The 20,800-nt window shown below is 38.3% G+C and overlaps 1 protein-coding gene across 4 annotated transcripts in view; it reads right to left on the reverse strand.

Moving 5' to 3' along the window:
• Nucleotides 1–14,196, reverse strand: part of CFAP97 (cilia and flagella associated protein 97) — a 34,604-nt gene extending 20,408 nt beyond the window's left edge. The window contains exons 1-3 of one of the 4 annotated variants that reach the window (XM_087856531.1): nucleotides 14,068–14,194; nucleotides 7,225–7,296; nucleotides 5,689–6,728 (exon numbers count right to left, since the gene is read on the reverse strand). In XM_087856531.1, the coding sequence (XP_087712657.1) occupies nucleotides 5,689–6,728; nucleotides 7,225–7,296; nucleotides 14,068–14,189 (1,234 nt within the window). In that variant the 5' untranslated portion in view covers nucleotides 14,190–14,194. Of the gene's footprint in view, nucleotides 1–5,688; nucleotides 6,729–7,224; nucleotides 7,297–13,953 lie in introns of all 4 variants that reach the window. The other 3 variants (XM_045785790.2, XM_045785792.2, XM_045785791.2) reach the window with 3 other exon arrangements.
• Between the last annotated feature and the right edge of the window lie 6,604 nt (nucleotides 14,197–20,800).

Consider the following 20,800-nt stretch of genomic DNA (forward strand, 5'->3'; position numbering starts at 1 on the left):
ATCTCAGAGTTGTGAGTTCAAGCCCCATGCTAGGTATAGAGATTACTTAAAAAACAAACACTTTAAAAATAAATAAATAAATAAAATCCTGTCAACTTCAAGGAAAACAACTGACAGTATTTTTTGGTGATAATAAAATCTGAGTGTTCCAAGTAAAAATTAGAATTTTTGGTAAACTTGAGTTTGAAAGCTTCTCAAAAGCCTTCTGATGAGATTGGTAGTAATATTAACAACTGTCATGTCCAAACAGTGTATTATGAAATATGTCATTTGTAAGCTCAATGAACCAATATTTTCCAAATAACCTATACATCCTGTTACAGAACCATGAAAGGGTAAAAGACATATTCAAAATGTAAGATCAATCAATAAGTTATAAAATAATACACTACGAATTAATTAGTCTCAAATGTCACATTGTAACTAACATTTAAGAAACGAATACCTATGGAATCTTGGTATCAAACAATATCTAAAATTAACTGAAAAGGGCATTAAAATATTTCTCCATTTTCTGAAGATCCGTGAGAGAGATTTTCTTCATGTATTTCAACCAAAATATCACAACAATTGTATACAGAAGCCGATATCAGAATCCAGCTATCTTCTATTGCCAGGCTTTAGGGATTAGCAAAAATTACTCATTTTTTTTGAAAGATAGTTGTTTCATAAAACATACTTATTACCATTATTGGTTTATTAACATCATTCTCAGATGAATTAATATTGTTTAAATTTCTAATACAATTTCTAGTATGATAAATATTTATAGATATAACCCACAAAAACAAAAGGCTCTCCCTGGAGTCCTCAATAATTGCAGAGTGTAAATGTTTTTGGTCCAAAGTCCAGAAAGTTTGAAAACTGTTGTGCCAGAGCACTGGGGCTGGTGTTGGAAATCTGGAAGGCCTGGGGACAGACGAAGTCCTCAACCTGATCAATCATCAATCTCATGAATCATACAGTTGACCTTACAGACGAGAAAGTGGCCATAAAATTTTTTTCAAAAGTGAAAATTTTTACAGTGGATGGCTTGACAAAGAATTAGAGATTTTCCCTAAAAAAGAACATTAATCAAATATATTTGCACTTATAATTTTGACAGCAGCACAGATGTATTCTGTGTCTTTCAGATGCCAATCTAAGATGTAACTGTTAAAAAAAATCAAATGTCAGTGAAACATATGGAATACACTTCCTAACCACTGTAGCTGTGCAACAACAGGTTTCCTTGGTTCCTTCACTGACAAATACTGCTTATTTTGTGCCAACGGCTGCTAGATTTGGAGATTTTAACAATGAGTAAGACCCTGCCCTCATGTGACTTACACTCCATTGAGAGAAATAACCAAGCAAACTACACTAATTCCAGGGCCTGTTAAGTATCCTGATGGAAGGAAACCAGGCTTTTGTGACAGAGAGCCAGGGGTAGGGATGTGAAGCTACTAAAGGTAGAACATTCAGAAAAAAGTATCTCTGAGGAGGTGATATAAACCAAGACTTGAGAAACAGACAGAAGGTCTATGCAAAGAAAAAGGGCAACAGCAAGTGGAAATACCCCATAAATACAAAGTACCTGAGAACAGTAAGGAAGCACTGTGACTGGAGCAAGCTAATAAAAGATTTTTTTTTTTTTAAAAAGGAGATGCAAGCAATACCCGCACGTCGAGTAATGGTTTTCATCAAATTTAATAGCCTATTAGACTAACTGCATAAAAATTTCTGTGGAGCCTAAGCATCAGTGATTGTTTTGTATTTGTTTTAATAGTCTTCCAGGCGACACTAATATACTGCCTGGGATGAGAATCACTGATACTGACTCTATTAAGCTACAATAAGGAATTTGGATTTTATTCTTAACATAAGAGTGAGCCCACTGAAGATTTAAGAAGGAAACTAGTAAGACTAATTTTATTTTTAAAAGATCACTCTGGTTGTTAGGGGAAGAAGCAAAGGGGCAAGAACAAAAAAACTCAATCCTGAAAGTTTTAGGAGATTGAGTGGAGGGAGCCGAGGCTTAACTACTAGATGGTGATGGCCAAATTCCAAGAGCCTGATTTTTCAGACACACTAAACAATCAATAGGTATAATCAGAGCAAAGAGAAAAGAAAACCTACAAAAAAGGGCACAAGTGTAAACTCCTCCAAAATACTTTACCCATCTGACTGTGAGAATCATTTGACTACAGAAGGGATTCGTTTATACTCTTACATTACAATACCATATGTAAATTATGTACCTCAAGGTCTATTCTTTCAGCTGCATTTCAAAGACAGAGAATACTATTTACAACTTAAAAAGGTTACCTTCAAACGACCTCAAATCTAACCTGCAAGCCTCTATTTTACAGTTACATTTATTAGTGGAAAGATAAAGTTTCAAGTTGTTTTTACTTCACCTGGAAAAAATTGTTTCTTTCACACTAAATAATATATGTCCAAAAGTAATAATAAATTGATATGAAATACAGCAATAAAAATTTTTACTAATTAAAAAATATTTATATCTTACAAAAAGATATATCATGCTCATGGATTAGAAGATTAATTTTCTTAAAATGTCATACTACCCAAAACAATCTAAGATCAGTGTAATCCCCATCAAAATACCAATGGCATTTTTCACAGAGCTCGAACAAAGCATCCTAAAATTTGTATGGAACCACAAAAGACCCCAAATAGCCAAACCAATATTGACAAAGAATTAAAAAAACATGGTATTACACTTCTTGATTTCAAACTATACTACAAAGCTATAGTAATCAAAACAGTATGGACTGGCACAATCACAACACATAGATGAATGGAACAAAACAGAGCCCAGAAATAAGCACACGCAATTACGGTCAATCTATGACAAAGAAGACAAGATTATACAATGGGGAAAAGACAGTCTCTTCAATAAATGGTGTTAGAAAAACCAGACAGCTATGTGCAAAAGAATGAAACTGGACCACCTTACACCATATACAAAAATAAATTCAAAATGGATTACAGATTTGAATGTAAGACCTGAAACCATAAACTCCTAGAAGAAAACATAGGCAGTAAGCTCTCTGACATCAGTCTTTGCAATATTTTTTTGGGCTAGTCTCCTCAGGCAAGGGCAATAAAAGCTAAAATAATTACGATCACATCAAACAAAGAAGCTTTTGCACAATGAAGAAAACCATCGACAAAATGAAAAGGCAATCTACTGAATGGGAGAAGATATTTGAATCTACATCTGATAAGGGGTTAATATCCAAAATATATAAAGAATTTACACTCCCCAAAACTATCATAAAATAACCTGATTAAAAAATGGGCAGAGGACCTGAGCAGACCACAGTGAAATACTACCTTATATCTGTCAGAATGGCTAAAATAAGAAAGACAAGAAATAACAAGTGTTGGTGGGGATGTGGAGAAAAAGAATCCCTCATGCACTGTTGTTAGTGGGGATGCAAACTGGTGTAGCCACTGTGGAAAACAGTAAGGGAGGTTCCTAAAGAAATTAGAAATAGGAATAGCATATGATGCAGTAATTCTACTACTGGGTATTTATCCAAAGAAATAAAAAAACACTATTTGTGGGGCACCTGGGTGGTTCAGTTGGTTAAGCATCCAACTTTTGATCTCAGCTCAGGTCTTGATCTCAGGATTGTGAGTTCAAGCCCCACATTGGGCTCCATGCTGGGCGAGGAACCTACTTACACACACACACACACAACACAGCAAAACACTAATTTGAAAAGATATATGCGCCCCTATGTTTACTGATTATTATTCACAGTAGCCAAAATAAGGAGGCAACCCAAGTGTCCATCTATAGATGAATGGATAAAAAAAAAAAATGTGGCATATATGTACAATGAACTATTACTCAGCCATAAAAAAGAATGAGATTTTTTTTTTCATTTGCAACAACATGGATGGACCTAGAGGGTATAATACTGAGAAACAAGTCAGAGAAAGACAAACATCGTATGATTTCACTCATATGTAGAATTTTAGAAACAAAACAAAGAAAAAAGAGACAAAAAAACAGACTCTTAAATACAGAACAAACTGGTGATTGCCACAGAGGTCGGTAGGTGGATGGGTGGCATAAAGAAAGGGGATTAACAGTACACTTGTCATGATGAGCACCGAGTACTGTATAGAATTGCTGAATCATTACATTGCACACCTGAAACTAATAACCCTGTATATTAATTATACTTTTTTTTTTTTTTAAAAGGGCAGACCTGAATAGACATTTTTCCAAAGATGACAGGATGACATACAGATGGCCAACAGGTACACAAAAAGATGCTCAAGATAACCAATCCTCAGGGAAATGCAAATCAAAACTGCAATGAGGTACCACCTCACACCTGTCAGAATGGCTAAAATCAACGATACAGAAACAACAGGAGTTGATGAGGATGTAGAGAAAAGGGATCCCTTTTATACTGTTGGGAATGTAAATGGTGCAGCCACTACAGAAAACAGAATGGAAGTTCCTCAAAAAATTAAAAACCAGAAATGTCATATGATCCAGCAATCTACTTTAGGGTATTCATTGAAAGAAAATGAAAACACCAATTTGTAGAGATATACACACTCCTATGTTCAATGCGGCATTATTTATCACAGCCAAGATACGGAAGCAACCTAAGAATCCATTGACAGATGAATGGATAAAGATGTGGTATTTATATACAAGGGAATATTACTCAGCCATAAGAAAGAGATCTTGCCATTTGTGACAACATGGACCTAGAGGGTATGATGCTAAGTGAAATAAGATGAAGACAAATATGATATATTTGTATGTGGAATCTAAAAACCAAAAGAACTAACAAAACTAAAGAGGAAACAAACTGTTGCTTACCAGAGGCAAGGAAGGGTTAGGGGGTGGGGGGGACAAAATAGATGAAGGGGATTAAGAGGTACAAACTTCCAGTTATAAAACAAATTAAGTCACAGGGATGTAATGTACAGCACCAGGAATATAGTCAATAATATTGTAATAATTTTGTATGGTGACAGATGGTAATTAGACTTATCACGGGTATCGCTTTATAATGTATAAAGAACTCACTGTGATATATACCTGAAACCAACAGAATACTCTGTGTCAATCATACTTCAAAAAATTTATACCTTAAAGGAACTGAAACTTGAATTATGCTATTTCATCAACTTGGTAATTATTTTCAAGTAATTCTCTTTAACCTTTAATTTAAAGTCTGAATAGTTCCCTATAGTTTATTCCGAAATTTCATTTGCTAGCATTCTTGCCACTTTCTCTGATATGAAAACAGGTCAGGTTAGTTTAACTTTAGTACTGTTGCCTTTCTTAAAGAAGAAAGTGAAATATATCTTATGCCCACAGCTCTCAAATGTGAAAAACATCTGGCTCCACTCCTCTCATTTCTGTTATCTGATCCGTCTAGACTTTATAAGACACTAAAACAAAATTAGGGTAGTAGTTTCTAGTCCTAATCAGCTTTTCAATATTATAACTAATGATATTCCAGGTATTTTTATACTAAAATAGGATATTTGGTAAAATTACTACATCAATTATTCTAAACAATAAAATATATCTAATAGAAAAATCAATGCAAATTCATAGCATTTGATATTTAAGCTCAATATACCATGCAGCTTAATATTTAAGTCCAATATATACAGCTTTTAAAAAGAAAAGAAAATTACCTTTCAAAAGATGATTGAGGTCCATTGTGTCATGTAAGGCTTTTTGTTTATATCTGTGGTCTGAACTGGAATCTAACACTGAAGATTTTGAAGTGAAATCAGGCCCGTGTTTTTCTTGCCCTTTTTTGACTGATTTCAAAGATTTTGAATTATTTTTTAAATCCTCAACATTTCCATATACTTCTTGACTCACATTTTCTTGCCTTTTAACTTTTACTTTTTGATCATTCGATGCTCCCAGTTCAAAAGACTGAACAGGGCTGATGTCTGGAGTAGACAGAGGGGTGACATCTGTCACAGTATCTTCAGATTCCTCGGGGTAGTCATTGACTTTTGGTTTAGTACTTGAAGGCTGTATGCCTGCTGATTTCATTCCTGGTTTATATTTCTGTTTTGGTGACAAGCGGGTTACACCACACAGACTTTTTTTTAATGATTGTGATGAATCAGAGACACAGACATCAGACCCTGCATCTGAACCATCTGTGCCTGAACTTGAAGATGAGGAGGACAAAGAGGAAGAGCAGGAGGAGGAATTACCTTTGGAATACTTTTTACTTATGTTTTTTTTAAAGTTATTAGATGGTTTAGCTGACTTGGACCTGACATATTGCTTTTTCCCATCATCACTGCTTTCCTCTCCATCTGTATAATAATCATCTTCACGTTCCTTTATAATTTTGGGAATTCTACTTGGAGTGCGCAAGTGTATTTTATGCCCTGTTGTAGCATCCCACAATTTTTTTGATCTTGAAGTGGTCAATGATAAAGAATTTCTGGTTTGCATATTATCATTTTCTACAGAGTGTTCTTCTGGAGGAATTTTCTCCTTTATTTCATTTTCCTTTCTTTGTATTCCAAATTTCAAGTTTACATTTTCTGTATCTTTATCTATTCTCTCTTTAGGGTCATCATTTTGCTTGCCAAAAACTGAGTTACTTTCACATTTCTTTGCTTCTTCAAAGTCACTGTCAAAGAAGGAATGGTCCACTTCACCTTCTGATATATCTATAAACCGATCCATGATGGTAAAAATATATCTGAAAAAGAGGCCAGTATTACCATCAAACTAAAGAATAATTTCCTAATACTTTTCACTTTTTACAGTAATTGCATATTACAAACCGAGAAGTTTGATTATAGAGAAAAATGACAAACACCAAAAAAACAGTAACTCAGTGAAGTGATAATTGGCTACAGGGGTAATAATAAATTGTATCAGTGATTTGAAACATAAGTAAGTCTATTAGTTCAATTCACAAGGTACTCAAGCATGTCACAAACATATACATAGGTGAATATCCATACACCTAGGCGAACACTAAGGAAAATCTGTCTTCTGTAAGTACAATTAGAGTTTAGAATAAGAAGGGATGGTGTTAAAACCTCTCCAAATCAGCTAAGCCATCCTGAATTTAGAATTTGACCTCTAATACATAATGACTTGGAAGGCAGCTGATTCTACTTCTGGAGGTAAAGAAAAGCAAGGGCCTAGAATATCTTACTATTATTAGAAGGCACAGTATTCAAATATACCTGTTATCGTGGTAATACAACAAAGGCTCTAGTTTAAAGGGGCTTCCACTGTCCAAGTTGGACAATTTAGCACTGGAAAACAAAACACACAAAATATACTTAAAAATGAAAAAGTACTTCTGTGCAAAGTTATTAGTCCATAATGATATTCAAAAGGGCAAATAATATGAGGTACATTAAAAGAAAGGTATGTATAAATTTCTAATAATATACAGCCAACAATCCAGTTATGTACTCAGTATATTCAAAATTATGATTAATTCTACTACAATAAAAAATTATGTAATCTGTATTCTAAATCAGCCATGATACTCTGGAGCCTTTTATTGCTTAAGTAATCCTGCAACCTATAAAACAAGTACAAACATGATTTAAAAATCAACCAAACTCATACCATTAGTACTAATGCAATAGGTTAATAAGATAGATTAAAGGTATGTGTGGTAATACATTTTACCATCATTGGGTAACTTTTTCTGCCGTTAAGGTTTTGAAGAATTTAAGAGATTCTGACACATTAAACATAAAAATTTATTCGCAACTTTTAAATGCTTAAGGGAATCTGATTAATTAAATTAGTAAGTTAAGAATTACTAGATTTATTAAAAATATCTAAGTGCTTAGTTAGACTTCCTTTATTAGATATATAAGTATCCCTTGTCAGGTGTTCAAGGTACTTAAGAAAATCAAATACACTAAAATTGTAATTGTGCTGTTCATTACAAATTGAATTTGCAAGTCTGCAAATGGTATAGAATGTTCAGGGAAAATTAAGCTAAGTGAAGATTAATCAAGATACAAATGAGTTTTAAAATTCTAACAAGTAGATTTAAATTGAGATGAGATATGTAAGTAGGGGCGCCTGGGTGGCACAGTCCTTAAGCGTCTGCCTTCGGCTCAGGGCGTGATCCCGGCGTTCTGGGACCGAGCCCCACGTCAGGCTCCTCTGCTGGGAGCCTGCTTCTTTCTCTCCCACTCCCCCTGCTTGTGTTCCCTCTCTCACTGGCTGTCTCTCTCTGTGTCAAATAAATAAATAAAATCTTAAAAAAAAAAAAAGATACGTAAGTAGATCTTAAAAGTTTGAGAAAAATCAGATAACTTATACCTAAATAATAAATACAAGAAATATTATTTCCCATAGCACAGATCAATGCCCTCGTAAGTTTTAAAACTCATCAGCGGGATGCCTCCTCCACAAATCCTCAAAGATATTTAATAAGGTTTTAGATGTCATATTTATCCCCACTGAAATTACAGTCTACTCTCTTAATTTATAAAAATTGAAACTTATCTCCCTGGCATTTGGCAATAATTTTCAGAGCCATTAGAAAGTCAAAAGCCTTTTCAATCAGTACGTTCATTTCTGAAATTCATCCTAAGAATATAATAGTAAAAAGAAAGAATGGTGTGCATTACAGTATTACCTGTAATACTGAAAAAACTTGAATAGAAGAATATTATGACTCCATTAAAAGAATTACTTATATCAGGGGTCAGCAGGCTACAGTGCATGAGTCAAACCTGATCTGCCATTTGTTTTGGTAAATGAAGTTTTACTGGAACACAGCCACAGGTTTAGATACTGTCTCTGACAGCTATCACACTCTAACTGCAGAGTTGAGTAGCTGTGACAGAGACCATATAGCCCACAAAGCCTAAAATATTTATCAACTGACCCTTTACTGAAAAAGTCTGTGGACCCCTGATTTAGGTGATATATCAGCATGAAAAATGCACAATACAAAACTGTTATCCATACTGAATTAATAATATAATTTACACATTTAAACAAAAACTAGTGGGGAAAAGGGCAAAATTAAGTTGACCTGTTAGAAGAAAACCAAAAATCCCACTGCATTTTTAGTATTTCCATTACTGTTTTTATAATAGTGTCCCTGCAATAAATTAAGCAAATAAGTGATGACCGGGAGTCTGCACAATGAAAAAGAATGACCAGAGTCAGACACACTCAGGCTCAAACTTGGTTCTGCCACTTCCCAATTGTGTTTCTGGGCACATGTGCAAGGATGTTCATCATAGCACTACTGTTTCTAATAGCAATGAATTAGGAAAAAACTCAACGTCTAATAAGAGGCAAATGGATAAGCAAAATGTATATACTATATGTCAGTCAAAAAGGATGAGCTAAGATATACAAAAATAATGTTTACTAAAAGAGCAGAATTACATGAACAATTATATAGAACGTAAAACACACGACACTGAATTCCTCACGGGCACAAAATTACATAGCATGGACTGGAAGGACATCATTAAACAGCTAAGAGTATGAGGCTGTGAGGGAAGAGGAGGAATGAGGGTGAAGAAGCCCACAGTGCTGGGGCGCCTGGGTGGCTCAGTCGTTAAGCGTCTTCCTTCGGCTCAGGTCATGATCCCAGGGTCTTGGGATCCAGCCTAGCATCAGGCTCCCTGCTCAGCGGGAAGCCTGCTTCTCCCCCTCCCACTCCCCCTGCTTGTGTTCCCTCTCTCGCTGTGTCTCTGTCAAATAAATAAAATCTTAAAAAGAAGCCCACAGTGGGGGAAAAATAAAGAACCTGGCAGAGGCCTGTGATATTGGGTCATCACATCACAAACAGTACGACTGAGGGGCACCTGGCTGGCTCAGCAAGTTGAGCATGTGACTCTTTGATCTCAGGGTTGTGAGCTGGAGCGCCACACTGGGTGTAGTGCCTACTTAATTAAAAAAAAAAAAATCATAAAAAAAAAGTATGACTGATCACTGTCAATCCAATTCTGTTCATCTAAGTTCAAAAAGGAAACCAACAAATCAAAACAGCCACTGAATGGTGGATAGCTCTTACAAACATTTTGTCATTAAATTCCCCCAAAAGTTACCCTCTTTTGTGAGGTAATTAACTCTTTAATCCAAAATGTCAAGGGATGGAATAAAAAGGGTTGCAGGTATTGTTTTTTTTTTCTTTCTGTGTTACTTGGTTAAGAATACCTTTGTGATTTAAAAGAAAAACAAAACAAAACAAAAAACGGGGGGGGGGGTGGTGGTGGAGAGGGGCGCCCCTGGGTGGCTCAGTCTGGTTAAGCGTCTGATTCTCGATTTAGGCTCAGGTCATGATCTCAGGGTCGTGAAGAAGAACATGGAGCCTGCTTAAGATTCTCTCTGTCCTGCTCCCTGTGCCCCTCCCCCCACCCCTGCTTGCCTGTGCTCGCTCTCAAAAAAAATTTTTTTTGTAAGTTTCTTCAAATTTTTAAAAACAAATGGTTTCATGGCATAGCCCAGAGCATAAATTTCCCTAGTCGGTTTAAAAAACAACTCTTTCAAAAACAAATCATCCAAATCATTCTAACTACCATGCCTCAGAAAAACCTGTTTACATTTTTCAGGAAATACACAAAATTACTAACCTAACACTCATTTGTATGAGTGCTACTATTCTAGTACAACTAACAGCTAAAATGTATCTAAGTTTAAGAGGTTTTTATTATTCCCATTTACCAATGAGAAAAATGAAGCAGAGCAAGAACTTGCCCAGTCATACAGCTCAGTAAGTGGCACAGCGAGGATTCTAAGGCAGGCACAGTTTAAGGATCATATTATTAATCACTGTTTATTCTGCTTCAAAGTAAGGTCCTGAGCTAAGATCGGTTTTTTTAAACCTTTAAAATACATTGTTGTGATATCTATGATTTATCTGATAGTAAACTGTCACCAAGATAACAAGATCTTCTCATCATTGGGACTTTTAAAGGACAATGGGACCTATTTAGCAATATGGTTTTAGGAACAGTTCTTTGCAGAAAAGGATGGTCTGTACAGTTAAAATCAGATACACAAGCCAGTGACTGCCACATATTTTGCTGGGATTTATTTGCTATGTAGCAGTTTTCCACTAACAAAGTAAATTGGAACAAACCTCACCAGAATCACAAATTAAACCAGTAGAGGCCTTGAGTAAAGTGTTAATCTAGGTAACAAGAATTCACAACTCTGAATTAACTTATGACCCTCTCTATTCCAATCTGAGTTTGTGACCAAACCACCTTTCCAAAGAGAGTAGTGAATTCCAAACGTATTTCTGACAAGGAGAGTGACAATTCTGGAAGTCACTAAACTTGAAATGTTTCCAGCATGCCTCCTCTTTGTGTGTTTGGCATATCAAGTCAAATTTTGTGATCCCTGATAACCTTGAGCGAGACCTATGTAAAGTTCCCTATGAAGGTGCATGGCAAAATAATGAAAGTTAGAGCTAACAGCCTTCCCATATCCTCCAAGTTCCCCAACAGTCCTGAAAGGAAAAAAATTTTACCCCCTTACATTAGGAATGAAGAGACTAAGGCCTAGCAATTTAAATGGCTTTAACAATTTAAATTAGTTTGTATCAAGTATGCCTCTTCCAACTTCAAGCTTTATCGAATTTGTGAATAAAAAAAAATGAGATGGACAGTTGAAAATAGATTCAAAAGGTTCTGGAAAATGGAAAAGAAGCTAACTTTCAAACAGATTTTTATAATGTGCCAAGCACTGTTCTAAGCACTCTTTCACTCATCATTTACCATAGATTATTTTCACTGACCATTTAATACTGGTAACAACTTTGAGGTTAGAGACAAGGAAACTGAAGCACAGAGATTAATGACATGTTCAAAGACCACATGTCTAGAAAGCAATAGAGTCAGGATTTGAGTCCAGACTGTCAGCAGTCTTACTGATTATGCTGTATTGAAACAAGCAGAGGAAAATAAGCCAAAAACCTAATGGGGAGGTATACTCTGAAATAGCCAAATAATAACACAATAATGGCACAGACGCAGAATGAGGGAAGGTGAGGAGGGAAGGTGCACTGAGAGCCCCAGCTTAAAAGAAGGTTCACTGAAAAAAGACTCAGAGCTTACCAAGTGGCAAAAGCATGACTTAGAAATCAAAAGATTAAAATGCTCTTAAGTCATACCGGATAGCAATATGCAGTCTTAAGGGAACTTGCATTATATTCTGCTTGGTCAAACTATTTCTTGAATGAAGCATTTAGTTCTTGGTGCTATGGTGAAGAGTCTAGCATCTAAGTCATGATCAATGGTTTATCAAACAAGGATTCATAGCTAGTAAAAGTAATGGCTAAGAGAAAGGGTATGTTCAGATATTTAAAAGACTGTGATATGAAAAAAGATTTTAGGAGCTGTTATTTGTAGTGCCAGAGGTAGAACTTTCATCAACAGATGTAATATATAAGAAACCTGTTCTTAAATCAACATATGGAATGGGCTACTTTCTAAGATTGTGAGCCATGCGTCACTAGATGTTGGAGCAAAAATTGTCCACTTGTTGGGTTACTACAGAGGGAATTCATGCATTAGGAGGATACGATTTTCCCAACCATAACATTTTATGAACGAGGTCTAAATCCCAACATCTATTTGTAATCCAAATAATTAGGTAGTTCTTTGAAATCCGTTTTTCACAGCTAACAGTTTCGTGCCTTATTTCCTTAGAAACTGTGAACTCCTGGATCGTGCTCATCTTTATATCCCCAGTGTCTACAGTACGATCTGACGAATACTAAACATTCCAAGAATTTTTATCTGATGAAGGAGTTTGGCGTTAGGAGACTTAAAATTGAACTCTAGTTCTGCTCTTTGATATCTATGTAAGCAGAAAAATGACTTTTCCCTCAGCTAGTTTCCTTGACAGTTTCCCACAACCGTCCCCCACCAACCTTCACCCCCCCCCCACTACACACACCAGAATTAACTACGGCCTTATCTGTATTTACACGGTTTCTGTAGTACTCAACAGTTGTTAAGGACCCTCCTTCCCAAGTGGTCACAGTTCATGAGAGGTAGCGCATAACACCCGGGAGACTTTTCAGGCATAATATGCAACAGATAGGGTTATTGTAAGAACTTAAGCACTATGGTGATTTAACTGAATTTACGGGAAAATTATCCAACGATCCCACCCACTAAGCAATCTTTCCGATAACATTTATTTCAAACTTGGTGGGCGTCATTTTACTTTACAAATACAAATGTGGACTTAAGAAGATTAAAAAGATTCTCTTTATACCATACTGGGAAAGGGTAAAAATTAAATGATAATTCATTTAATAACTCTTTTGGGGCTCAATGAAAACCGGTATTTGTCAAAGCGGCCTGGGCGTCACTTGGACACTCACCGTTTGTATAGCTCCTGCAGAGCCAGCAACAGAAATACTAATGCTTTTTCAGATACATCAGGAAAACACAAATAAGAATCTGGCATTTTTAAAACTGTCATTTCGTTACTGTGACATCACACTATTTCTGTAATTAGGTGTGTAATATGGTCCAAACAAGGTAACCGGAAAATCTCGGCCGAAAGTAAACACCCGTTTTCCAGGCACTTGAGTCGAGGGTCCGTTTACTACCTCCTCCTGACCACCCCCCTTCCCCGCCCCCCACCGGTAGCAAAAGATAACTGACAGCCCCTCAGGCTCCCGAGTTCAGAGTCAAGTCCTCAGAGGTGGGCGGCGCCGACCCGAACCCGGCTCCCAGGCCATCCCCGAACGCATCCTGGGGGTAGGCCGGGCCGTTCCCATAGGGGCCGGCTGGGGCTGCGGGCGGCCCCACGAACCCGCCGGCCGCGGGCTCGGACACCTTTGTTGTAGTTACACCCGCCACTCGAGGGGCTGGCTGGGCCGCAGAGCCGACGGAGCAAAGGGCTGGGGCTCCCGGCCCGCCCGCCTTCCTAACTTTCCGCGCTGGCTTCCTCATACCGACCCTGAGTGATCGCCGCTGCCTGGGCTCCAGAGAGATGAAACGGATCCCGAACGGAGGCGAGGGGGGCGGGCGCGTCGCGGGCGAGGAAGAAGGGGATGCTCGCGCACCGCTTACCTGGGTGCCGCGGCCGCCGCAGCCGCCTCGCGCGCCGCCTCGAGCGCCGCCAGCGGCGTTCCAGGGTCGCACGCACGCGCCAGCGCGCGCACGCAGCCCCCGCACGCGGCTCCCAGCGGCATTGCTCGAGCTTCCGGAGGCGGAGAGAGCGGAAAGGGAAAGGAGGGGGTGCAGAGGGAGCGCCGCGAGTACCGCGGGAACTGGGCGGTGGCCAAACGTGCGACGCGGCGCCTCCTTGTGGCTGCTCGCCGAGGGCGTCATAGAGCGCGGTGGGCCCGCTGGAGGCCTAGAGAGGCTCCACGCGCCCGGCCCCCTGCGGGAGACGGGAGGGGGAAGCCAGGCCCGCGACTCTCCAGTGGACAGAGGCACGTGAAGAAAGGAATCTTGTAGTCCCTTAGTTGTCCAGCGCACCGTTAAGGACTTATTGCTACTGCCCCCGCTGTTAATGGTAATGCGGTGGACCCAGTTGTTACGGTGGCTAATTGGGAAAGTGGCTTTAATTATCTCGTAAGTCCTTACCAAAACAACAACAGTAATAAAGGGGGGCAGCTGTGACTTAGTGATTCTTTTTATCAGCAAAGCTCAGATCAGAGAACCAGTGGTTCTATGATCCAAGAGCTGGTAACACATGAGAAAGTCTTCTGACTACTGGTAAGTGAGGTGGGTGGTTAAAACAAGAAAAAAAATGATCTCTGTGGAACATGATGAATGATATAATTTTTCGGTTTTGAACTTACAGGCACATACTAGGTGTAGAATAATGGTGTCCCAAATTTGTCTACTTCCTGATCCCTGCAACCCGTGAATATGCCATTTAATGTGGCAGAAGGGACTCTGTGCTATGTGATTAAGGATCTTGAGATGGGAAAATCAACCTAGATTATCCAGGTGAGCTCGGTGGAATCATATGGATTCTTAAAAATGAGAGTCAAGGAGTTCGGAGTCGATAATAGGAGTGGTGGCCATAGAATCAAGAGGTGGTGATGTACAGCACAGTGACTGTAGTTGACAGTACTGTATTGCATACTGGAAAGTTAATACAGTAGATCTTAAAAGTTCTCATCACACACACAGAAAGTTCTCAGGGGCGCCTGGGTGGCTCAGTCATTTAAGCCCTGGACTCTTGATTTCCTCTCTGGTCGTGATCTCAGGGTGGTGAGATGGAGCCCTGGGTGAGGCTCTGCCCACTGAGTGTGGAGCCTGCTTAAGATTCTCTTCTCCCTCTGCCCCTCCTCTCACTCACTCAAAAAAAAGAAAAAGATTCTCATCACAAGGGAAAAAATATGTAGCTATGTGAGGTGACGGATGTTAACTAGACTTATTGTGATATTCATTTCATAATATATACATATATCATGTTGTACACCCTAAACTTACATGCTGTTACATGTAAATTATATCTCAATAAAACTGTAAGTTAAAAAAATTTTTTTAAAGATTTTATTTATTTATTTCACAGAGAGACAGCCAGCGAGAGAGGGAACACAAGCAGGGGGAGTGGGAGAGGAAGAAGCAGTCTCCCAGTGGAGGAGCCTGACGTGGGGCTTGATCCCAGAACGCCGGGATCACGCCCTGAGCCGAAGGCAGACGCTTAAGAACTGAGCCACCCAGGTGCCCCTAAATTTTTTTTTTTTTAATTAAAGAAAAGCAGCAGGAGGTCAGAGTGTTGTAAGGGGGCCTTGAGCCAAGGAAAGCGGGCACTTCTGGAAGCTGACAAAGGGAAGAAAAGGAATTCTCCCCTGAAGCCTCCGGAGGAAGGCAGCCCTGTCAATACCTGATTTTAGACTTCTGACCTCCAGAACAGAAAGAGAATAAATTCGTGTCGTTTTAAAGCACTAGGTTTGTAGTAATTTATTATAGCAGCAATAGAAACCTAATATAATGGGTACCCAGTACAGTTTTTACATGAAAGTGCAAAGGAAGCTAGGAACTAAGGGTTATCCATATCTATCCCAGGGAGTGTCACTAAGGAATTGACTCTATTTTTGTTCTTTACAATGCATTTTGTACTTTGGGTTGTAACTGCCAGCAAGTACACAGAATCCTCCTGTTCTTTTTGTAGGCTAAAAGGCCCGACTTCACTTAATTCTGCTTGATGAAACTATGCTGGCATCATTTCCCAGGGATGATTGTCTACTCTGTGGTCAAAAGTTTGTTATGCAAAGGGTTTGAATAAACATTTCTCCAAAGAATATATACAAATGGCCAATAAGCACATGAAAAGATGCTCAACATGACTAATCATTAGGGAAATGCAAACAAATCATGACATACCACTTCACACACATTAGGGTGGTGGCTACTATAAAAATAAGAGAGAAAATAAAAAGGATTGGCATAAATGTGGTGAGATTGGAAACCTTGTGTATTGCTCATGGGAATGTGAAATGGTATGACTGCTGTGGACAACTATGGCAGTTCCTCAATAAATTGAACACAGAACTACCGTATGACCCAGCAATTTCACATGTGGGTATATACCCCAAAGAATTGAAAGCAGAGTCTCAAACAGGTATTTGTACACCCATGTTTGTAGTAGCATTATTCACCAAAGCCAAAAGATGGAAACAACCCAAATGTCTATCAAAAGATCGATAAACAAAATGTGATACGTTCATACAGGAATATTATTCAGCCATAAACAGGAGTGAAGTTATGATACATGCTACAACATGGATGAATCTTGAAAACATGCTAAGTGAAATAAGCCAGGCACAAAAGGACAAATATGAATCCGCTTATATGAAGTACCCAAAATAGGCAAATCGCAGTAACAGAAATTAGAAGTGGGGTGCCTGACTAGCTCGGTTGGTAGAGTGTGCAACTCTTGATCTTGGGATTGTGTGTTTGAGCCCCACGTTGGGAGTGGAGATTGCTTAAAAATAAAATCTTAAAAAAAAAAATTGAGTTACCAGGGCCTGAGAGGTGGAGAGGGGAGGGGAATTTCTACTTTAATGCATACAGAGTTCCAGTGCAGGATGATGAAAGTGATCTAGAAATGGACGTTGGTGATGGTTGTACAACAGTGTGAATGTACCTAATGCCACTGAGCTGTACACTTAAAAATGGTTAAAATATTAAATTTTGTGTATGTTTTATAATAAAAAATAACAAAAAAGCTTATATCTTAAACTTTCATTTTGGCTTTTTCTGGACTATGAAATTGTAAAATTTTGCCTTTTGCCCGGTTTTCTTTTCCTGCAAAGAGCACATCCTCAATAGTCTATATTGAATGAATGAATCAATGCATGAAATAGATTGTAAATAAGGTTCTTCAGGACAGAGATTTTAATTGCTTTGTGCCTTTTTATACTTCTGGTCATAGAAGGTCACCAACTCATAAGTGAAAAAAGGCTCTTCTCTAGATTCATTGAATCTGGACTCTCTTATCAGAAAAGAGGAAAATAATATCCCCTGGCCCTTTTTCAAAAATCGTGTTTCACTTATTGTAAACTTCTTGAAACAGAATATAGGTTTGACTGTTTCTGTAGAGAGCTATTAAAAGACCTTTTTGCATAATAGCTGGAGGTTTTTTCATCTATGCTAATAAACTTTATGTTATAAGCAAATGGACATTTTTTTTGAAATTTAGGAATTAAGTTTTGAAGGATGAAGTCTTTACTGGGTTGAAGTTATAAACCAAATTGGAATTAAATGTAGTTAAGTTTCATATTTTTTAAGTATCTAAAGGGGGGTACTTCAAAATATCTAAATGCTCTAAGAGGAAATTGAGAAGGCAAAATGACTTAGAGAAGGAGAGAGAGAATCTCAAACAGACCCACTGAGCAGGGAGCCCAAGCTGGGGCTCCATCCCACAACTCTGAGATCATAACCTGAGGTGAAATCACGAGTTGGACACTTAACTGACATAGCCGCCTGGGCGCCCCCAGAGACTATATTTTATACCGTTTCTAATAAAGCACCTAGCTAATATTTTTGGACTGAATGAATGAATAGAAGTCACATACTACCTTCCAGAAGTTTACAATCTATTTAAAAGCGGTTCTGGGATCTAGCTCTGCAGCCGGTTCCCCGCTGGGGGAGCATCTGCTTCTGCCTCTCCTTTTGCTCCTCCCCTCCACTTGTGCTCTCTCTCATGGTCTCTCTCTCTCTCTCAAATAAAATCTTAAAAAAAAAGTTTCCATTAAAATACGAGATTATTTTTATTACTTTCTTTTGGTCTACTCAATTATTCTAGATATAGTACCATGGAAGCATATCAGATTTATTCATTCAAAAGTATTTATTAAAGGCCCACTCTGTGCAACCCCTATTCAGGACTCATTAATACTCTAATACTGATTTTTACTTTCCATAGGTATGTTCTCTTTCCTAGAGCAAATAAATGACAAATGAGAGACACTGGCTACCTTTTGGTAGTATATAAAAATTTTATATAATATTAAATACATAGTGCTAATCTGAAAATATTCAAAATCCTTTCCTAATATATGCAAGTACATTTAATCAAATTGTGCCCTGCCTACTTTATATTTTACTCTGCTTATAATACATATCATGAAACAGCATATAGATCAATTCAAAAAGTTTTTTTGGCCCACATGCGTTTTGGAGAAATTAGATAATAAGTAAACACAATTTATATTCTTTCTTTATAATCTGCTGGCCAATAATACGGGTTATCAAATCGAAGTGCGTGTAGAATTTTTTTTCACTTTACGCTTCATAACTTGAAAATATTAGAGTAAAATAAAGCTAAATGATACAGCTATATCACCAAACGTTTTACTCACAAACATAGTTATATACTGTCTCCCTTCCCCCATCCTTCCCTAAGTCCTTTTGTTCATTTTATAGGTAAATGGGATCAGATTATGAAGAACTATCAATTCCAGGAACCGGAAATGCAAACTTTAACATATTTGCAGTGATAAGTCACTGGGTATCACTGATTTTGGTGAGCGGCCAGATGATCCATGAGAAACTGATTAGTGTATTCTGTCAAAGCAAATTGTGGTAGGTTGTTAAACTAATGAAACCAATGAATTATACTCCCCATATTTAAACCCATGTATAGACCCCTCCCTATTTAATTACTGGTTGGGCCATGTGATTTGCTTTGGTCAGTGGGACATTAGCAAATGTAACACAAGCAAAAGCTTAAAAAGAACTTGCACATGGCATCTCTGAGACTGTCATGTGAAGAAGGCCAAGCTGACCTTTTGGAGGATAAGTACACAGGGAGCAGAGACAAACCATCTCAATAGAGACTCCGTAGATCAAACAGTCCCAGCCTAGGCATCAGGAGACCCCAGGCAAGATGAGCAGAATTGCCCAACTGACCCCAGTCCAAATTGCTGACCCACAAAATCATAAGTAAATAAAATGGTTGTTATTTGGTCATATTTTGTTATGCAATGATAGATAATTGACACACCATATCTTCAGTATGTCTTCTTTTTGATAATAACCTCTTGGATAATACTTAGTTTAAAAAAAATAACTAACTGGAATTTAAATAAAAATTTGAAACAAACATAATAAATACTTGGCAGACAAAAAAATCAAATTGCATGGTTCATTCTATGTAAATGATTCTTCATAAAACAATAATTACAAAAAAGAGAATTAAAAATAATAACCTCTCCAAAATATCCACCAAATATTTTACTTCATATGAATGTTATATTTTTTCTTTGTTGAAATAATGACACAGATGATTGCTTATAGAAAAACAGTATAGTCATAGTGATATGAAAATATATTTTAATGCTTACTTCACTATGCTCCCTGGGAAGCAGGATATAACTCATTTTATTGGAAAACAATAGTGCTGTTAAACTGTTGAAATTCTTCAGGATTGCTATAGGAAGAGAGTTCTGAGACTTTGCTTTTGTTTCCCCTATCCTTTATTTCTCACTGCTCCTCTATTTACTTCTTCCCTTTCTTCTTTCTATTCCCGATTGGCCCTATCACCCATCCTTTTCCATCATTAATCTCTTTAGAATTCCTTCATTTCCTTTACAATTCTTCCATCTATCAAAGATAGAGCTGCTACTTTTTTGGTCTTAGTAGTACTTACTAGTATTTAGCATATTGGCATCTTTTCAGTAAACATTATCTGTGTATTGACGATGGGATCACGATAGGAGAATAGGAGGGTAACGTTGGACCACTTTCGCTTGAGTAGGTAATAACATTTGCACTGAATCTTTAGTAACAAAAATATAGGGACTTGGAGTCAAAGTGATTATGGCAGCTGTGTACACCCTCTGGCACCAGGCCGACTTTTGGGGCCTTTCCGTAACTAGCAACTGCAGGCTTCATTACTCCTCCACGTTCGTCGGATTCTCTCCCTGAAGGGAAACTGTATTAAAAGTGAGCATCAGGAATGGTTGCTGATTTTATCTAAACAGCCGGTGAAAAAGCAGAAATTTGGGGAACCGTAAGCATGGGAGACTACTCGTCAGTGAAGAGCGGAGAGCGAGGATTAAGGGATCACCTGAGCCGGAGAATTACAAATGCTTCTGACACCTGCCCCCAAATTTTCCATCCTTGGACGGTACCTGGGGGGAGGGGAGGAGAAGCGCAGGACCGAGCAGCTGACCCGGCGATGGGTCGCGCCCCCTCCCCTGAGGGGCAGCGACGGTCGGACCCCGCCCCCGCGCCGCGGGTGGGCGGTGGGGGCCGGGCGCCGCCGGGCACCTCCCACCTGTCACTCAGCGGGCCGCGGTCGCTCTCCGCCCCCCGCCTGACAGGCACCTCGGGGCCG

The sequence above is a fragment of the Ursus americanus genome, chromosome 27 (genome assembly GCF_024610735.1).
Source record: "Ursus americanus isolate L20-20 chromosome 27, mUrsAme1.1.p, whole genome shotgun sequence".
NCBI classification, from domain to species: domain Eukaryota; kingdom Metazoa; phylum Chordata; class Mammalia; order Carnivora; family Ursidae; genus Ursus; species Ursus americanus.